This window comes from Raphanus sativus, chromosome 4, assembly GCF_000801105.2.
Source record: "Raphanus sativus cultivar WK10039 chromosome 4, ASM80110v3, whole genome shotgun sequence".
Taxonomy (NCBI): Eukaryota; Viridiplantae; Streptophyta; class Magnoliopsida; order Brassicales; family Brassicaceae; genus Raphanus; species Raphanus sativus.
This window is the reverse complement of record NC_079514.1, coordinates 38,072,572-38,093,698: the sequence shown is the minus strand read 5'-3', so window position 1 is coordinate 38,093,698 and position 21,127 is coordinate 38,072,572. Positions and strand designations below refer to the sequence as shown.

General features: G+C 33.3%; 2 protein-coding genes and 1 pseudogene across 3 annotated transcripts; all 3 read left to right on the top strand.

Moving 5' to 3' along the window:
* The first annotated feature begins 1,061 nt into the window (after nucleotides 1-1,061).
* LOC108853291 (receptor-like protein 42) lies at nucleotides 1,062-3,933 on the top strand (annotated as a pseudogene).
* A 3,439-nt stretch (nucleotides 3,934-7,372) lies between these two features.
* On the top strand, nucleotides 7,373-10,333 carry LOC108848917 (receptor like protein 23). 2 transcript variants are annotated; one of them, XM_018622381.2, is made up of 2 exons: nucleotides 7,400-7,896; nucleotides 9,139-10,333. In XM_018622381.2, the coding sequence occupies exons 1-2, from the start codon at nucleotides 7,526-7,528 to the stop codon at nucleotides 10,193-10,195; spliced, it is 1,428 nt and encodes a 475-aa protein (XP_018477883.1). In that variant the 5' UTR covers nucleotides 7,400-7,525; the 3' UTR covers nucleotides 10,196-10,333. The 2 variants fall into 2 exon arrangements, with proteins under 2 accessions (XP_018477881.1, XP_018477883.1); XM_018622379.2 differs by having other exon boundaries at nucleotides 7,373-10,333.
* A 6,099-nt stretch (nucleotides 10,334-16,432) lies between these two features.
* Nucleotides 16,433-19,255, top strand: LOC108848914 (receptor-like protein 41). Its single transcript, XM_057008540.1, has one exon. The coding sequence runs from the start codon at nucleotides 16,462-16,464 to the stop codon at nucleotides 19,105-19,107; it is 2,646 nt and encodes an 881-aa protein (XP_056864520.1). The 5' UTR covers nucleotides 16,433-16,461; the 3' UTR covers nucleotides 19,108-19,255.
* Nucleotides 19,256-21,127: the final 1,872 nt, after the last annotated feature.

Here is a 21,127-nt window from a genome sequence, read left to right as displayed (position 1 = left end):
GCCAAACACATATGAGGTCACTGAAAGTCGGTCGGTGCCTCTTGCCAAGTATTGTATCTCTTATTTGGCTGTCGATTATTTCTGTTTTATCTTAGAAAACTAGATTATGACCCGCGCTTTGGAAGCGCGGAATATTTTATAATGAAAATTTTCACTAATAACTTAACAAATATTTTGGTAACTTTTAAAGAGTGTATTTAAAATATTTTTGTATTTAAATCAGTGTTTCTAAATTCAACCCGATTGTGATTATACCGCTTAATCTGGAGATCTAACAATTCAATTTAGGTTTTTAAAATATTCATATTAACAAAAATCACTAAAATCCGAAACTAACCGATTGAACTGATGGATGGCCAATATGTAATCTAATTTGATTTAAATTGTAATAGTTTCATAATTTGTAATCTTATAATCCAAATTTTAAAGTTCATTATTTTGCAATTTATGAAATTATGATGTTTCTACAAAATTTTAAAGAGAAAATGATATATATATAAAATATTAAGATTAATTATTGTATTGTTTAAAAACATTGATAGTAGTATAAAAATATATTGTTTGGAAACATTGATAGTAGTATAAAGAAATAAGTATATTGTTTGGAAACATGGATAGTAGTATAAATAAATGAACATTAGTGATTTAATGTAGGTTTAACTATAAAGTATAAAAGTGTATTTAATTTAAAAACTTACAAAATAAATGTTAGGTCCAATAGAATGTTTCTGTTTTAATAAGATAGATGTACGAAGATAAAACAGTACAAATCCGCGAACATACATATGCTTCTTCATATGCTAAACTAATTCATTTGTGTAGTTTTGGACATATGTGAGAAATTTCGAACCGATGTTTTCCCAATCCAATTTTTTTTCTGTTAAACTATTCCAGTCAAAGTTGTACGCTATGAAAGTCCACTAACGTGGATTTCACATATCATGATTTGAGTGGCAATTAGCCATACTTTATTTTTCCAAGCTAGAATACAAAGACTTAAAAACATAACTCTAACTTCTAAGTCAAGTTGCCAAGGTGGAGTAGCCCAAGTTGGAACCCCACGTATCTTTATTTATACCACCAACCTTCGCTATCACTTTTCTTCTTATACCAAAATAGATCTTCTTCAATAGTTTTCATAAAGACCATGCCTGAATCCCGTGTGCATTTGCAGTTTCTCTCGCTAATCTTGCTGTGTTGTGTCTCTCTTTCAAGTTCTTTCAATTTAAACTTTGACAATAATAGCTATGCTGCTTGTGGTCCCCATCAGACTCAAGCTCTCACTGAGTTGATGAATGAGTTTGATAGCAGCCGCTGCAACCTCACAGATCCATATAATGGAGTCTGGTGCGATAACTCGACCGGTGCTGTCACAAAGCTACGACTCAGGGCATGCCTCAGTGGAACTCTAAAGCACAATAGTAGTCTCTTCAGGTTACATCATCTTCGTTACCTTGTCCTCAGTCAAAACAACTTCACCTCAGCTACACTTCCTTCTGAATTTGGCAATCTCAACAGGTTAGAGGTCTTATCTCTTAAGAATAATGGCTTCGTTGGACAAGTTCCTTCCTCATTTAATAGCCTAAGCCTTCTTTCCGTTTTAGACCTTTCCAAAAATACACTCACCGGCAGTTTCCCACCTGTACGGAACCTAGTAAAGCTCTCGGTTTTAGACCTTTCTTATAACCGTTTCTCTGGAACTTTAAATCCCAACAGTAGCCTGTTTGAGTTGCACCACCTCCGTCACCTTGATCTATGTATCAACAACTTTAGTTCACCAATACCTTCTGAATTTGGAAATCTCAACAAACTAGAGGTCTTGTCTCTTTGCTCCAGTGACTTATTCGGGCAAGTTCCTCTCACTATTAGTAACCTAACCTCGTTAGTGGAGTTGTATCTTGACCACAACCGGCTCACCGGTAGTTTCCCACTTGTACAAAATCTAACCAAGCTCTCTTTTGTAGATTTCAGTGAGAATCACTTCTCTGGAACCATTCCATCTTCTCTAGTCAATATGCCTTTGTTATCAATTCTCGATTTGCGTAGAAACGATTTCACCGGTTCTCTTAAATTTCCTAGCTCATCTACCTCATCTAGGCTCGAGTCCATGTACCTAGGGAATAACCATTTTGAAGGAAAAATCATAGAGCCTATCTCAAAGCTCACCAACCTCAAGGTTCTTGACCTTTCTTTCTTAAACACAAGCGATCCCATTGACTTAAGTCTCTTCTCCTCTCTCAAATCTTTGTTGCTCCTTGATCTTTCTGGTAACCCTATATCTCCGGACAGTCTAGGTTCAAAGTCAGACATCCCAAAAAACTTGGAGAATTTGTTGTTAGAAGGCTGCGGCATCACCGAGTTCCCAAATATCATAAAGAGCCTTGAGAAGTTGAACTATATAGGATTGCCAGAGAACAAAATCCAAGGCAAAGTCCCTGAGTGGTTCTGGAACCTTCCTTGTCTAAACACAGTGTTTCTTTCAGCTAATTTGTTTGATGGTTTTGAAGGTCCAGTGGATGTTTTGGTGAATTCATCGGTGGAGAATTTATATCTGGACAAAAACAGTTTTGAAGGAGAAATTCCTATTCTACCACTCTCTATCAACATGTTCTCTGCGTTAGACAACAAATTCACCGGGAGAATACCTCCTTCAATTTGCAACTATAGGTCTCTGACGCTTTTGAAGCTCTCAAACAACAACCTCACAGGACAGATTCCCAAATGTTTGGGTAACTTGATGTTTGTAAATCTCCGGAAGAACAACTTGGAAGGAAGCATTCCTGACTCCTTTTATATGGGTGCTTCTCTACGGTCACTTGACGTTGGACACAATCGACTAACTAACGGGAAAACTCCCAAGATCTCTACAAAATTGCTCAGCTCTCCAGTTTCTAGTTGCTGACCACAACATGATTGAAGACACGTTCCCTTTCTGGCTCAAGGCTTTACCAAATTTGCAAGTCCTTATCCTCAGTTCAAACAAGTTATATGGCTCTATCTCCCCTCCTGATCGAGGTCCTCTCGGGTTTCCAGAGCTGCGTATATTTGAAATAGCTGATAATAAATTCACCGGAAGCTTGTCACCAAGATACTTTGTCAATTGGAAAGCATCATCACTTATGATGAACGAAGATGGTGGTCTATATATGGTCTACGTAAAAACTACCACCGGGAGATTGGGCTATATCACTATAGAGGCTATAGATTTGCAATACAAAGGTCTAACAATGGAGCAAGAGAGGGTCCGTACCTCATACGCTGCTATTGATTTTTCAGGGAATAGAATTGAAGGACAGATTCCTGAATCAATTGGTCTCTTGAAAGCATTGATTGCACTCAACTTCTCAAACAACGCTTTCAGTTGTCATATTCCTCTGTCTCTAGCTAATCTTAAGAAGCTCGAGTCACTAGACCTATCAAGCAACAACCTCTCAGGGACAATTCCAGGTGGACTTGGGACCCTTTCTTTTCTGGCGTACATAAATGTGTCTCACAACCAACTCAAGGGTGAAATACCACAAGGAACACAAATTACTGGGCAAGCTAAATCTTCATTTGAAGGGAATACAGGCCTTTGTGGTCTTCCTCTCCAGGATACTTGCTTTGGGACTAATGTGCGACCGAAACAACAAGCTAAGCAAGAATACCAAGAAGAGGAACAAGTGTTAAACTGGAAAGGTGTGGCAATAGGGTATGGACCTGGAGTGTTACTTGGACTTTCAATAGCACACCTCGTTGTAACATACAAACCGGAGTGGCTCATTAAGATAATTGGTCCCAATAAGAGCAGAAGCCATTAGTATTGTTTCAGTTTGAGTGTAATCCTTGAATGTATGTCAGTGTCGTTAAGTGCTCATGTATGCAAGCATTTCCTTATGTTTTGTTCTGTTTATCCTTTTTTCTTCTTCTATAAAGCTTCTGAAGTCTCTTCTATATTTCTCAGTATTTAAGGTTTCTAGTTGTTGACCACAACAGAATCAAATACAAGTTTCCTTTTTTGGCTCAAAGCTAAACCAAATTTGAAGTCCTAATCCTCCGTTCAAATAAATTCTATGACTCGATGTCCCCTCTTGATCAAGGTCCTTAGGTCTTCCTGAGCTGCAGATAATTGAAATATCTGTTAATAAGCTTACTGGAAGCTTGCCACCAAATTATTTATATATGTAGACCAACATTTTCACGGGCCAGATTCTTCTGACTTTCACAATTCTCAAGAAGCTGGAGTCACTAGTGACTAGACCTATCAAGCAACCAACTAACTGATCAGGACTATTCCTCAAGGGTTGTAACCCCCTAGTTTTTGAGGTATATAGATGTGTCGCACAACCAACTCAAGAGTGAAATACCACATGTAACACATATTACGTACGGGGCAAGCTAAATCTTCCTTTGCGGGGAATGCAGGGCTTTGTGGTCTTCCTCTATTGGAAAGTTTCTTTGAGTGTAATGCACTGATAATAGAACAATAACAGAAGCAAGCACGAAGAAGAAAGTGATGAGCTGAATTGGAAGGGAGTAGCAATTAGGAATGTACATGAAGATAACTATTGCGACAGATTTTTTTTTTTTTTTTTTTTTTTGCTAAAAAATTGCGACAGATTGTTTCAGTTTTGAGTTTGAGATTTCAATGTCTGTCAAGTATTTGTTTGTAAGACGGAGCTAACACCAAAATCAGAAGAAAGAAGAGTTTTATAACATTTGGGTGTTGTTGTTCAAGTTCAGACAGAGACTATATATTCCAGAGATATTTCACAACTCAGACACTCAGTGTTCTCTTGTTATACTTGAGAACTGTAGCCTATAGAGTCCAATTTGCTGTGTGGCATTGCTGGAATCATAAACCACGGAAGAGAGTTTATCACCATTTACGCAACAGCTACAACTGGTTGCACTGGCTGTGGGACTGGGATATTGTGTTGGTGCCATTAAAATGCTGTGGAACAAGAGGGTGCAGGGTTTGTTTTGTGGTTGTTACATGAGTAGTACAGTACGATGCACGACCTGGGATACAAGCAGTGTTGGAAGTGACTTGAAAAAAGGATCACATGATGCTGGAACAGATCATAAACATGGCCATTTCAGCTGTGAACCGAACCACACTCAACTGCAGCAACAATTAATCATTTACATAAGTGAAGCCATAAGATTTATAGGGGGTTTATTGCTCTTCCTACATGGGAAACTATTAGGAGATATACGAAATTCTCTAGTTTGTTATATATCTTTTTCTCCTAATAGAAACATTGCCTACAAAACTCTGTTACAAAGAAGCTATTTCACATACCTGAGGCTACTATTCCTCTGCAACTTCATGAAGAGACGGTAGTCGACATAAGCCTATATTTCTGCTTTTCTGGAGCTTCATTTTTTCCATTGAAGCTTGAGGGCAAGCTTCTTAGCGAGGGGGTATTGATAGGCACTGGCAAGTGTATTGTTGACAGAAGAAGAAGAACTTAGCCATGGAGGATGAGAACACGATGGAAAGCAACTGACAAGTGGTTGAGCTGAGCGGGCACTGCTGCAACAACTTGAGAGCCAAAAACACAGAGTTTGTTAGGAATAGGGACCTATAAATATAAATAGGGAGAGTGATAACCTTTGTTAGTTGGTCAATTTGTTAAGAATGTCAGAGAATACAGAGAGAAAGGTCTCTTGTGTATAGGCTCAAGGTCTCGTTTGAGATCTTGAAATTGTATCAGTTACCATAAGCAATTATATTTTACTCATTAGCTTATCAAATTTATTCTTCTATCACATAAGTATACTGAATATTATTATTTTCATGTTCTCAAACCACATGTTTATTCTTATTTTCGTTCCTTACGTTCTGAATTCTTGTGCCTGTACATATTTGAATTTGAGCAAATATAAGAGCCTTAGAACCCCGAATGCCTTCTTATGTGTTTATATGTATACACATGAGTTTTTTCTTGATGAGTTTTGTGCAAAGACACATACAAGTTGGATATAACCGGCTAACAGAGAAGCTTCCAAGGCCTCTTGTAAAGTGCTCCTCTGTAGTGTTTCTTATCCTTGAAAGCAGCAAAAATCAATGACACAGTTCCTTTCAGCTCTACCAAATTTGCGAGTTTTCATCTTTCATTAAGATAATTTTTGTGGTATTTTATCTCCTGGCCATCAGTAACTCTTAAAATACCACAATTAGAAGAGAAGACAGATACGTACAAAATAAAAGTTTAATAAAAAGAAAATCCTTTCGTTGATACATCAAAGTCAACTAGGTTTGACTTCTACAGAGGAGGACTAAAAACAGAGGATTAAAACAGTCATAGTTTTAAATGCGTAAATGAAAACAGATTCCTCAAGGACTCCCATAAGAAAAAGCCAAGTACATAACCGCATACAATTGATCTTCATTAAGGATCCTAGCAACCTATACCTGACTCTTAACATCATCAAACATGAAGAAAACAACGAGCCCCTCCCACAAACAAGCCAAACATAAAATATCCACTGAATAAGAACAACAACAACAAAACAGAGATGTAGCAATAAGTAAAAGATACAAATGAAAGCTAACTTCATCGGCAAGAAACCTTAATATGCAAACGCACAAAAGAACTTTAACAGAAGCAGAATAATGCAATAAATATACACACCGATGTTACTGGTTCCACCATAGTCAAACAGATCCACTGTAATCGATTGCAATACGAATACAAAGACACATCCAACAGCTTCAACAGCAAACAACACATTACTTGTATGTAGTTATGCTAGATTGATTTATGTAGTTTTGTATCTATCGTTTTTGGATTCCGATATATTCAGTTTAAAGTGTGATTATATTCGGACGTCTTGTTTTACTCCAAATCGGAAGCATTCCTCATCTTAGAGACCTCATTGTTTTGTTGGAAAGTAATGATCACGACGACCCATCATCTTCTTGTATTTAAGGCCAATACCTACTTAGCCCACAAAACCTCCAGAAATCTCAGAAAACACATCCGCTAATTCATACATTTCTCCACACGACATTACACAGACCAAATGAAGATTCTAGTTCCCTTACTTACGGTGATGCGCCAAGTGTGCGAGACGTGTAAGGTCTTCTGTTCGCTAAACCAAAATACACGTGACCTCTTTGCCTGTGACCCGCTTTCACGTTACCAGGTCTGCAACTTGATACTCCACAAACATTATGTGCACGTCGTTATATGCTAAAGTGATTTATGTAGTTTTGAACCTATGTGAGAAATTTCGAAACCGCTGTCTTTCCCATCCAATTTTGTTTTATTTTAAAACTATTCCAATCCAAGTTATACGCTAGAGTAAAATCAACTATCGTGGATTTCACTTCATGATTTGAATGGCAATTAGCCCTATATATTTTTCCCATGCTAGAATACAAAGACTTCACTAAGATCTAACTTCTTCTATAAGTCAAGTTGTGTGGCTGACATATCTCAAGTTGAAACCCACGTATCTCTATTTATACCACCAACATTTTCTCTCATTTTTCTTAAATCAAAACATTTCTTCTTCAAAAGTTTTCATAAAGACCATGTCTGAATCACTTATGCGTTTGCATTTTCTATCGCTAATCTTGCTCTGTTGTGTCTTCCTTTCAAGCTCCTTTGATTTAAACATCGATTACAATAGCTATGTTGCTTGTCATCCCCATAAGACTCAAGCTCTAACTGAGTTCATGAACGAGTTTGATAGCAGCCTGTGTAACCTCAGTGATCCCTTTAATGGAGTCTGGTGCGATAACTCTACCGGTGCGGTCACAAAGCTACAGCTCAGCGACTGTCTTAGTGGAACTCTAAAGCCCAACAGTAGCCTATTCAGCTTACAACATCTTCGTTACCTTAACCTCACTCAAAACAACTTCATCTCATCTTCACTTCCTTCTGAATTTGGCAATCTCAGCAGGTTAGAGGTCTTATCTCTTTCCCGTATTGGCTTAGTGGGTCAAGTTCCTTCCTCATTTAATAATCTCAGCCTTCTTTCGGTTTTAGACCTTTCCCAAAATGAGCTCATCGGTAGTTTCCCACTAGTACGGAACCTAACAAAGCTCTCGTTTATAGGCCTCAATCAAAATTATATCTCTGGAACTCTAAATCCCAGCAGTACTAGCCTGTTTGAGTTGCACCACCTCCGTTACCTTAATCTAGGTTTCAACAACTTCAGTTCATCACTCCCTTCTGAGTTTGGAAATCTCAACAAACTAGAGTTCTTGTCTCTTTCCTACAATGACTTTTTCGGGCAAGTTCCTCCCACAATTAGAAACCTAACCTCGTTAACCAAATTGTACCTTGACCACAACCAGCTCACTGGAAGTTTCCCACTGGTACAAAATCTAACCATGCTCTCATCTATAGATGTCAGTGAGAATCACTTCTCTGGAATAATTCCTTCTCCTCTCTTCACCATGCCTTTCTTATCACGTCTTGATCTGACTGACAACGATCTCACCGGTTCTAATGAATTTCCTAACTCCTCTACCCCATCTAGGCTCGAGAAAATGTACCTTGGGAATAACCATTTTGAGGAAAAAATCATAGAGCCTATATCAAAGCTCATCAACCTCAAAAAGCTTGACCTTTCTTTCCTGAACACAAGCTATCCAGTTGACTTAAACCTCTTTTCCTCGCTGAAATCTTTGTCCTATCTTGATCTTTCCGGTAATTGTATATCTCCGGCCAGTTTAGATTCAAATTCATACATCCCAGCAAACTTGGAGAGTTTGTATCTACAAGACTGCTGCATCAGCGAGTTCCCAAATATCTTAAAGAACCTTGAGAAGTTGGAGAAAATAGAATTGTCCAGAAACAAAATCAATGGGAAAGTCCCTGAGTGGCTATGGAAGCTTCCTTGTCTGACCTCAGTGCTTCTTCGAAATAATTCATTTACTGGTTTTGAAGGTCCGGTGGATGTTTTGGTGAACTCATCATCGTTGGAGCTTTTAGATCTGGAGCAAAACTATTTTGAAGGAGCAGTTCCTATCCTACCACTATTTATTAACTTCTTTAATGCAAAAATCAATAGATTCACAGGGAGCATACCTCTTTCAATCTGCAATTGTACATCCCTCAAGCGTTTGTGGCTATCTTACAATAACCTCATGGGTCCAATTCCTCAATGCTTGAGTAACTTGACGATTGTGAATCTCAGGAAGAACGACTTGGAAGGAAGTATTCCTGACGCATTTGTAACCGGTGCTTCTCTACAGGAACTTGATGTTGGACACAATCGACTAACGGGAAAACTCCCAAGATCTCTTCAAAATTGCTCATCTCTCGAGTTTCTAGTTGCTGACCACAACAAAATCAAAGGCAAGTTTCCTTTCTGGCTCAAGGCTTTACCGAATTTGCAAATTCTTATCCTCAGTTCAAACAAGTTTTATGGTTCACTATCTCCTCCTGGTCAAGGTCCTCTCGGGTTTCCAGAGCTACGAATATTTGAGATATCTGATAACAAGTTTACTGGAAGCTTGCCACCAAGTTACTTTGTGGATTGGAAAGCATCGTCATTTACCATGAAAGAAGATGCTGAAGATCTATATATGGTACACGGGCAAATTAGCTCTGGGGGATTTTACTATTACACTGTGGAGACTATAGATTTGCAATACAAAGGTCTATTGATGGAGCAACAGAGGATCATTACCTCATACGCGGCTATTGATTTTTCAGGGAATAAAATTGAAGGACAAATTCCTGAATCAATTGGTCTCGTGAAAGGACTGATTGCACTCAACTTATCAAACAACGCCTTCACAGGCCATATTCCTCTGTCTTTCTCCAATCTAAGCAAGCTCGAGTCACTTGACCTATCAAGCAACCAACTCTCAGGGACCATTCCAAGTGCACTCGGGACCCTCTCCTTTTTGGAGTACATAAATGTGTCTCATAACCAACTCAAAGGGGAGATACCACAAGGAACACAGATTACGGGCCAAGCTAAATCTTCATTTGAAGGGAATGCAGGCCTTTGTGGCCTTCCTCTCCAGGAAACTTGCTTTGAGACTGATGCGCCACCAGCACACCAACTTCCGGAAGAAGAAGAAGAAGAAGAAGAAGAAGAGGAAGAAGTTTTGAACTGGAAAACTGTGGCAATAGGGTATGGACCTGGAGTGTTACTTGGACTTGCAATAGCACAATTCATCGCTACATACAAACCGGAGTGGCTCGTCAAGATAGTTGGTCTCAAAAAGCGCAGAAATCGTTAGGATTGTATGTATGTCAAGTGGTTGATGAGATTCCTCTTGTGTGGAAGCATCTCTTTTATGTTTGCTGTACCATTCTCCGATGCTTTGTTTCTATATTTTGTTTTCTATAAAGTAAGAAGGGTGGATGTTTTGTAGTAATTTTCATTTGCATGTCTCTTTTTTTTCTACTGAGTAAAATGGCAGAAGCAAGGAAGATGGTGAAAAGGGGTCATATTGGGGTTTAGTGATATTCAAAATTTCAAATACTAGATAGATCACACTCCGATAAGAAGATGCCAAGAAACTGTTGAGAACTAATGGGATATAGAGACAACTAACATAGCAAATGGACGTTTTGTATAGAAAGCTTTGTGAATGGGTCACTTATTAATTTGGAGCTGGTTGTGCGATATTTCTGCCTTTCAAGTTTCAAAATATTGATCGTATATGGAAGCCACTCTTTCTAGAGAAAGAAACCTGATTCTGTATATACGTAAACGAAGCAGAGGAGTGAGGAAAAGCAGAGGATCACACCATGTTAATTTTTCAAGACTACACAAAATGCAATCGACAGGGAGTTTTTCTGAATTCAGAAATGTCCTTAACACTTAAAATTAAAAACAAAAAAAGAACAACAACAAAAAACAGAGATGTAGCAATAAGTAAAACATACAAATGAAAAAAAAAAAAAAAAGATACAAATGAAAGCTAACTTCATCGGCAAGAAACCTTAATATGCAGAAATACACAAAAAAAAACTCTAACAGAAGCAGAATAATGCAACACATATACACACCGATGTTACTGGTTCCACCAATAGTCAAACAGATCCACTGTAATCGATTGCAATACGAATACAAAGACACATCCAACAGCTTCAACAGCAACAACACAATACGTGTATGTCGTTATGCTAGATTGATATATGTAGTTTTTTATCTATCGTTTTTGGATTCCGATATATTCAGTTTAAAGTGTGATTATATTCGGACGTCTTGTTTTACTCCAAATCGGAAGCATTCCTCGTCTTAGAGACCTCATTGTTTTGTTGGAAAGTAATGACCACGACGACCCATCATCTTCTTGTATTTAAGGCCAATACTAGCCCACAAAACCTCTAGAAATCTCAGAAAATACATCCGCTAATTCACACATCTCTCCACACGACATTACTGACAAATTAGTGAGAATAAAGAATACAAAACTGTTTACGGAGAAATTATATTAGACTTTCATGAAAATAATATTACAAGATGCAATGTTTATATAGAGAATAAATTAACATAATTTCCTAAATTTATATGGAAGAGTATCTAATAGATAATGATAAGTTTCATATTCTAATATATTGATTGATGTATATCCTAATACCCTCCCTCAAACTCATATTTAGTAACACGTATGAGATTGGAAAATCTTCAAAATATATTAGTAAAAATAACTCAAAAACTTGTGAAACACCGATGGTTGATAATTTTGCAGAAGCTTGATGAATGTCCCTGAACTCCTACAATTCCGCAAGTTGAGATAGACGATCTGATTTTGGTTTGATTGTTTGTTTTATCCATTTTATAATGAGATGATTGTTTGTTGTCCAATCTTAACTATAGGTGAATCGGCTGCTGGTAAACTACCGTCAAGAAATCTGAAGCTTTTGTGAACTAATAGCCATACGAAAGTTGATGAATGAATGGTTGCTTCAAATTGAAACAAATGAATAGAGAATAAGTTTGCTGATTTGCGATTTTGCAAAGACGACAAGGCTATGATTGAATGAAAATCTTCTTCTTCAAGTCGTGAATAAAGAAGTTTTGAATGAAACATTGTTGTTCTGCGATTTTTGCAAAGCAACATGAGAATAAAGATTTAGAACTATTTGATGCTTTTAGTTTTGTTCTTTCTCTGATACCATGACAAATTAGTGAGAATAAAGAACACAAGAGTGTTTATGGAGAAATTATATTAGGATTTTCATGAAAATAATATTATAAGATGCAATGTTTATATAGAGAATAAATAACATAATTTCTTAAACTAATATGGAATAGTATATAATAGATAATGATAAGCTTTATATTCTAACTAGATATAATAAAAACATAAAGTAATAATAATTTTATTATAATTTTATGATTGATTTGCATATGTTGTGTGAGATTTATTTATAATTAAATTTTTTACATAAGTTCAAGTTAAATTTTTTATTTTATAATCATGATACATAAATGAGTTTTATTTATTCATTTAATAGATAGTTTTTATTCATGATTTTTATTAAATAATTTATTATATTGTTGAATTTTATAATTTAATTTTGTTTAATAATATTTTTAAGTTGCTTGGTTCTTCAAAGTTGATAATTAAATGATGGCAATTATATATTTAAAGTGTGACTTGTTCTAATATATCTCATAATTAAGAGAATATATAATAAGATAATAACCAAAAAAAAATTTAGAAAGTAATTATTAATATTATTTAATAGTAATTTTCCATTTTTGAAACCCTAACCAAAATATAATTGCAAAAGATTATTTGATAACAATTTGTTTTCTAATATTGTGACATGTGTTTAAATATGTAATGATTAAAAATATATGTACCATGAAAATAAAATAAACGAAGTTTGAAACAACTAATTTTAAAAATTATTTAATGTTAAAAGACAATTTTAAAATTATTTAATAGTAACTTGAAGAAATTTTCCTTTTTAAATTAACAGAAAAAAAGATTTGAAAAATAATTTATTTAATACTAATTTTCTTTTTCTAAAATTTTAGTGAAATCTTATCATAAAATACTATATTGAGCCTAGTTTTTCAAAATTAATAGGTAACATGATTGAGACACATAACAATTATTATATTTAAAAATGTGATATGAGTTAAACTATCTCATAAATAAATAAATATATACTAAGATAACAAAATGATTTCTGTTAATAGTTTAGCATAAATATTATTTGATATTAATTTCTATTTTTAAATTTTAAACAAAAAATAATTGCAAAATAATATTTGATGATATTTTTATTTTAAATATTGTGAAATTTGTTAGAATATTTTATGATTAAAAATATATATACTACGAATAAATTAATTTATAAAAATATTTCAAAATTATTAAATATTATATTTACAATTTAAAATATTTAGTAGTAATTTTAAGATAAATTCTATTTAAAAATCCTTTAGAAAAATATTTTATTTAATAATAAATTAATTTTAATTAAAAATATTTTTCTATTTACTCTAGTATTTAATGCACATTTTTATCCTAAATTTTGTTAAATAAATGTCATTTACTAAATTATCTTTTCTCTATTTTCTTTTATTTCCTAATTTTCATCTCTTTTGAACATGTTTTTCTAATACATGTTATTAACATAAAACTAAAAACTATCAAATATTCATGTTGTTGATATAAGATATTTTATGGAGTAGTGAATACATCATAATGTAAGGTTTCTAGTCTCTAAACTAAATAAAAAAATTGTCAAAAATACTACATTTATATTATTATTTTTCATGTTTACACTAACCACTATTATATTTCACTTTTAAAAAGGAAAACACATTTATAATCCTAGAATTAACATCGACCAAAAAAAACTAAGGTTAAGTAATTTAAACTTAGGATTTAGAGTTGAGAGATGGGTAATGTTAAGGGTTTAGGTTTAATATTTTTATATATAAAAATTATATATGAAGTTTTTAAGATAATAATAATTATTTTAAGAAAAATCATTTGCTTTAATAAACAAATATTTTTATAGAGTGATAAATATTACTATACAAATGCCTAATCGTTATTGTGGCAATAATTTACGTAGGCAGCATGACAATAGTGACAAAAGAAATCAACATGAGTAAGAAGAAAAGAATATGCGAAGATAAGGATACATAACCATACCTTGTATTTTTCTTGAATCAGTAATTATACATGGTGATCAAATATGAGAGAGTTTAGTTCTATATAAATAGATGTGAATAATTGTAATTCGTTTTGGTTTATAATCTTTTTAATTAGAATTTGAATAAAATAAAATTAACATTATATAGTCTGTTACATTTTTTGGTCTAAGATTTTTTAAAAAGGATAACTACTATCAAATATTTTTTGACAGTTTTTTATTTCTCTATAGTTATTTTTTCTTCATGATTTGAATAAAGGAAAATTAACATTAAGCAATTTTTTGGTTTAAGATTTTAAAAAGAATAACTACGATTAAATATTTTTTACATTTATTTTTTCATTATGATTTTAGAAAAGAAAAATTAGTGTTAAATATTGTACAAACTGATTTTAGTTTAAAACACATGTCACAAATTCTTAAACTTTTAATTGTCATGTGTCGCGATCATGTTAATTTATAACTTTGAAAAACAAAGTTTCATTGGTCTAAGACTTTTTCAAAAAAATATAATTATCATCAAATATTTTTTGACAGTTTTTTTATTTATTTACAGTTATCTTTTCTTCATGATTTCAATAAAGGAAATTAACATTAATCAATATTTTTACAATTTTTTGGTTAAAGATTTTTAAAAAGGATAACTACGATTAAATATTTTTACATTTATTTTTTCTTTATGATTTTAGAAAAGGAAAATTAGTGTTAAATATTTTACAAATTGATTTTAGTTTTAAACACATGTCACAATCTTAAAGTTTTAATTGACATGTGTCGCGATCGTGTTAGTTACTAATTTTGAAGAACTAAGCTTTATTATAATAAGAATTTTTTTTGTTTAGAATTCTGAAAAAGGAAAAATTCTGAAACAATTAATATTAAATGAATTTTAAATACTAAATAATTTTTACAATTAGATTATTCAAAATTCGTATTTATTATATAAGTACATATATATATATATTTTAATCATTATACATTTAAAAACATGTAAAAATATTAGAAAAAATTATTATCAAATAATCTTTTACAATTATCTTTTGTTTAGAATTTTAAAAAATATTGTGTATATATACATATATATATATATATATATATATATTTAATTATGAAATATTTTAACAAATATCAAAATTTTAAATATATTACTGTCATGTTTCACAATCATGTTAATTAATTATTTTGACATGTGTTTTAAACTAAAACCAGTTTGTAAAATATTATCTTTTGTTTAGAATTTTAAAAATGGAAAATTACTATTAATAATATTTATAATAAATTTTTAATTATGAGATAGATTAACACATGTTACAATCTTAAAGAAGGAAAAATTCTGAAAAAATAATATTAAATAATTTTTAACTATTAAAAAATATTTACAATTCATTATTCAAAATTCGTTTTTATTATATAAGTACATATATTTTTAATCATTATATATTTAAACACATGTAAAAATATTAGAAGGAAAATTACTATCAAATAATCTTTTACAATTATCTTTTGTTTAGAATTTTTAAAAATGGAAAATTACTGTTAATAATATTTATAATAAGGTTTTTAATTATGAGATAGATTAACATAGGTCATAATCTTAAATCTTTTGTTTAAAATTTTAAAAATGGAAAATTACTATTAATAATATTTATAATAAAGTTTTAATTATGAGATAGATTAACACATGTCACAATCTTAAAGTTTTAATTGTCATGTGTCACGATCATATTAATTAGTAACTTTGAAGAACCAAGCTTTATAGTAACTTTGAAGAACCAAGCTTTATATAATAAGATATATTGATGCAATTTCTCTAATAATTACACAGACCAAATGAAGATTCTAGTTCCCTTACTTACGGTGATGCGCCAAGTGTGCGAGACGAGTAAGGTCTTCTGTTAGCTAAACCAATACATACGTGATCACTTTGTCTGTTACCGTCCTTCGTTAACAGGTCTGCAATTTTAGACTCCACAAACATTATGTGCATGTCGTTATATGCTAAAAGTGAGTTATGTAATTTCGAACATATGTGAGAAATTTCGAACCGATGTCTTTCCAATCCTTTTTTTTTTGTTAAACTATTCCAGTCCAAAGTTATACACGCTAAAAAAACCAACTAACGTGGATTTCACTTCATGATTTGAGTGGCAATTAACTACTTAGCCATTTTTTTCCAAGCTAGATTACAAAGACTTCACTTTTTTTTTTTTTTAGCAAAAAAAAAAAAAGACTTCACTTATCTCTAACTTCAAGTCAAGTTGCCTGGGTGACGTAGCTCAAGTTGAAACCCACATATCTTTATTTATACCACCAACCTTCTCTCTCATATTTCTTAAACCAAAATAAATCTTCTTCAAAAGTTTTCATAAAAACCATGTCTGAATCCCATTTGCATTTTCTCTCGCTACTCTTGTTCTGTTGCGTCTGCCCTTCAAGCTTCCACACTATAAACTTCGATAATAGTAGTTATGTTGCTTGTGGTCCACATCAGACTCAAGCTCTCACTGAGTTCATGAACGATTTTGATAGCAGCCACTGCAACCTCAGTGATCCCTATAATGGAGTCTGGTGCGATAACTCCACCGGTGCCGTCACAAAGCTACGACTCAGGGCCTGTCTCCGTGGAACTCTAAAGCCCAACAGTAGTCTCTTCAGGTTACATCATCTTCGTTACCTAGTCCTCGATCAAAACAGCTTCATCTCATCTTCACTTCCTTCTGAGTTTGACAATCTCAACAGGTTAGAGGTATTATCTCTTTCAAGTAATGGATTCGTGGGTCAAGTTCCTTTTTCATTCAATAAGTTAAGCCTCCTTTCCGTTTTAGACCTTTCCCAAAATGAGCTCACCGGTAGTTTCCCACTTATACAAAACCTAACAAAGCTCTTTTTTCTGGAGCTTTCTCATAATCATTTCTCAGGAACTTTAAATCCCAACAGTAGCCTGTTTGAGTTGCACCACCTCCGTTTCCTTGGTTTAGGTTCCAACAACTTACGGTCATCAAACCTTTACGAATTTGGAAATCTCAACAGATTAGAAGTTTTGGATCTTTCTTCCAATGACTTTTTCGGGCAAGTTCCTCCTACAATTAGTAATCTAACCTTGCTAACCGAATTGCACCTTCAGTACAACCATCTCACTGGTAGTATCCCAATTTTGAAAAACCTAACCATGCTCTCCGTTCTAAATCTCTATGAGAATCACTTCTCTGGAACCATTCCTTCTTCTCTCCTCACTATGCCATCCTTATCACGTGTTGATATTAGTGTAAACGACCTCACCGGTTCTATTGAAGTTGACAACTCATCTACCTCATCTAGTCTCCAATACTTGTACCTTGGGCATAACCATTTTGAAGGAAAAATCATAGAGCCTATCTCAAAGCTCATCAACCTCACACATCTATACCTTTCTTTCCTAAACACAAGCTATCCATTTGACCTAAACCTATTATCCTCTCTCAAATCTTTGTTGCACCTTGATCTTTCTGGTAACAGTATATCTCAAGCCAGCTTAAGTTCAGATTCATCCATCCAAACAAACTTGGAGAGTTTGATGTTAATAGGCTGCGGCATCGGCGAGTTCCCAAAAATCGTAAAGAAACTTGAAAAGTTGGAGTTAATAGATTTGTCTAACAACAGAATCAGAGGGAAATTACCTGGGTGGTTATGGAACCTTCCGCATCTGGACACAGTGTTTGTTACAAACAATGGAATTAATGGTTTCGAAGGTCCATTAGAAGTCTTGGAAAACTCATCAATGAAGAATTTATTTATGGAGAATAACTGTTTTGAAGGAGCAGTTCCTATGCTACCACTCTCTATCAACATCTTTGCTGCACACAACAATAGATTCACAGGGAACATACCTCTTTCAATCTGCAATTGTACATCTCTCACGCAATTGTTGCTAGGCTACAACAACCTCACTGGTCAAATTCCTCAATGCTTTAGTCGCTTGATGTTTTTAAATCTCCGCATGAACAACTTGGAAGGAAGTATTCCTGACGCGTTCTTTGCTGATGCGCCGCTTCAGTCATTTGACGTTGGCTACAATCGACTAACTGGGAAGCTTCCAAGGTCACTTGTAAATTGCTCCTCTCTACAGTTTCTAAGCGTTGACAACAACAAAATTGAAGACAAGTTTCCTTTCTGGCTCAAGGATTTACCGGATTTGCAAATACTTACCCTTCGTTCAAATGAGTTCTTCGGTCCTATAGCTCCTCCTGGTCAAGGTCCTCTCGGGTTTCCAGAGCTACGCATATTTGAGATATCTGATAATAAGTTTACCGGAAGCTTGCCACCAAGTTACTTTCTGAATTGGAAAGCATCATCCCTTAGGACGATTGAAGATTGGGGTATATATACGGTAAACCAAAAAATTACATTGGAGACAGTCGGGTATATCTATAGAGATACTTTAGATTTGCGATACAAAGGTTTATCTATGGAGCAAGAGTTTATCCTTGCTTCCTACGCAACCATTGATTTGTCTGGAAACAGACTTCAAGGACAGATTCCTGAATCAATTGGTCTCCTGAAGGCACTGATTGCACTCAATTTATCAAACAACGCCTTCACAGGCCGTATTCCTTTGTCTTTAGCCAATCTGGACAAGCTGGAGTCACTTGACCTATCAAGCAACATACTCTCAGGGACCATTCCTAGTGAACTTGGGAGCCTCTCGTTTTTGGAGTACATAAATGTGTCTCACAACCAACTCAGAGGAGAAATACCACAAGGAACACAAATTACTGGACAGCCTAAATCATCCTTTGAAGGGAATGCAGGCCTTTGTGGTCTTCCTCTCCAGGAAAGTTGCTTTGTGACTAATGCTCCACCCACACAACAACCTAAGCAAGAAGAAGAAGAAGAAGAGGTACAAGTGTTGAACTGGAAAGCTATAGTTATTGGGTATGGACCTGGAGTGTTGCTTGGATTTGGAATAGCACACCTCATTGCAACATACAAACCGGAGTGGCTCGTTAAGATAATTGGTCCGAACAAGCGCAGAAACCGTTAAGAATTTTAAAGTTTGAGTATGATCCTTTAATGTATGTCAAGTGTTGCTCGTGTACGGAATCATCTATTTACGTTTGTTGTATCATTATCTGATGTTTTGTTTCTATTTCGTTTTCAATAAAGAAAGAATGGTGAATGTTTGTTGACAATTTCATGTGCACCCCTCTCTTTTTTTTCTACCGAGTAAAATGGCAAAAGCAAGGAAGATGGTGAAAGGTGGTCATATTGGGCTTTACTGATATTCAAATACTAGATCGATCACATTCCGATAAGAAAAATCAAGAAACTGATGAATGTTTTGTATAGAAATCTTTGTGATTGGGTCAATTATTAATTTGGAGTTGGTTGTGCGAGATTTCTCCCTTTCAATTTACAAGAAAAAGCCTGAATGCATTGTTCACTTGATAGAAGAAAAAGCCTCGAAAGTGAGGAGTGGGATAAAAAAGGCAGACGACAGGGAAATTTTCTGAACTAAGAAACGTCTTTGAGGCTTAAAAATACCACTATTAAAAATACCACTATTGCAGGCTTAAAAATACTAGATCGATCACACAGATGCATACAAAATAAAAGTTTAATAAAAAGAAAATCATTTCATTTGATACATCAAAGTCAACTAGGCTTGACTTTTGCAGACGAGGGATACAAGCAGGAGGGTTAAAACATTAAACAGTCACTAGATTTTGACCCGCCCTAAGAGGGCGGGTATATGTTTTGTTTTGTATGTTTTATTGAAATTGCATTTCTAAGTGTATGCTTTTTTTTGTTATTATATATATATTTTTGTATCAGATATGTGTGTTTTGGGCAAATCTTTATTTTTATTTCTAATTTTACTTGTGTATTTTTTTTCTCAAAATGATTAGTCTTCTTATTTTGAACATTGAAATGAAATTATTATTGGACGAAAGCTTACAAAGAAATAAAAAAATCCCTAAAGAAAAAATAGTAATTAAAAAAAAAAGAGCATTATAAGCATCTTCAAAAGTTGGATACAAAACTCCATTAACAGTTCGTAAATCTGTGTAGTTGGTCAATTTTTTGTTATGATTTAAAAGAAAATGCATATAATGCATTTCTTTTTGTTTGGAGTTTGTAAACAGGTTACTCATTCTTTTATCTTTATCCTCTCTATTAATTTCCATCCAATCTTGATATTGTGAAGTTTGATTTGCCTTCTTTGTCTCGACATTACCAAAATGATGTTCTTGATGTGAAGCTTCTTTGTCACCTTCTTTATTTTTACCATATAATAAAAATAAATCTAAAACTCTGTCGTTAACCTATGAACCAACACCGATGGATCATGCAAAATTTTAGAAAAGTTTGATTTTAAAAAAATTAAACTTCTCATATATTTACATAAAATTGAAGAAATTATTTTATTTTTATTATATGGTAAATTCATTTTATTTTTGTTATAAATTTTAGTTTATAGGTTTTATAATGATTTTTAAGGTTATATTTGTGAGTTTTGGAACTAACATTATTAATAAATAGAATATACTTGAGTTAACTATAAATGTAAAACAGATTTCTACATAAATTTTGGTTTTATATGGAAGAATAGTTTGCAATAAAAATGGATGTTGATAATTATATTAAATACAAAATTTTAAGGAAATCTCTATTTAATGATCATATATTAAATATTTTAATAAAATTATATATATTATTATTATGCTTTTGTAAAAACTATCAACTGTATTCGGTGCGAATGAACCAGTAAATCCGGTGACCAAGATAAATCCAGTTTGAGTTTTGTGAAAAAATCTAGTAAAACCCGTTAAAAATCACTAAACCCTAGAACTCGGTTACCGGTTAAACCAATAAATAAATTTTACTTTTAAAAAGATAATTAATTATGTATTTAAAATCTGTTTTGTATAATTTTCAATAAATAAGCTAAAGTTTTCAGTTTTGTTATCGACAATTTATTAATAATGTTTTATTTTTGATTTACTTTGGATATTAAATTTAATTTAATTATTCATATTACACATATAAATATTTATGAATTT

Excerpts from the sequence above, each read along its gene's own strand:
- LOC108848914 (XM_057008540.1), top strand. The coding sequence starts at position 16,462 with ATGTCTGAATCCCATTTGCATTTTCTCTCGCTACTCTTGTTCTGTTGC.
- LOC108848917 (XM_018622379.2), top strand. The coding sequence starts at position 7,526 with ATGTCTGAATCACTTATGCGTTTGCATTTTCTATCGCTAATCTTGCTC.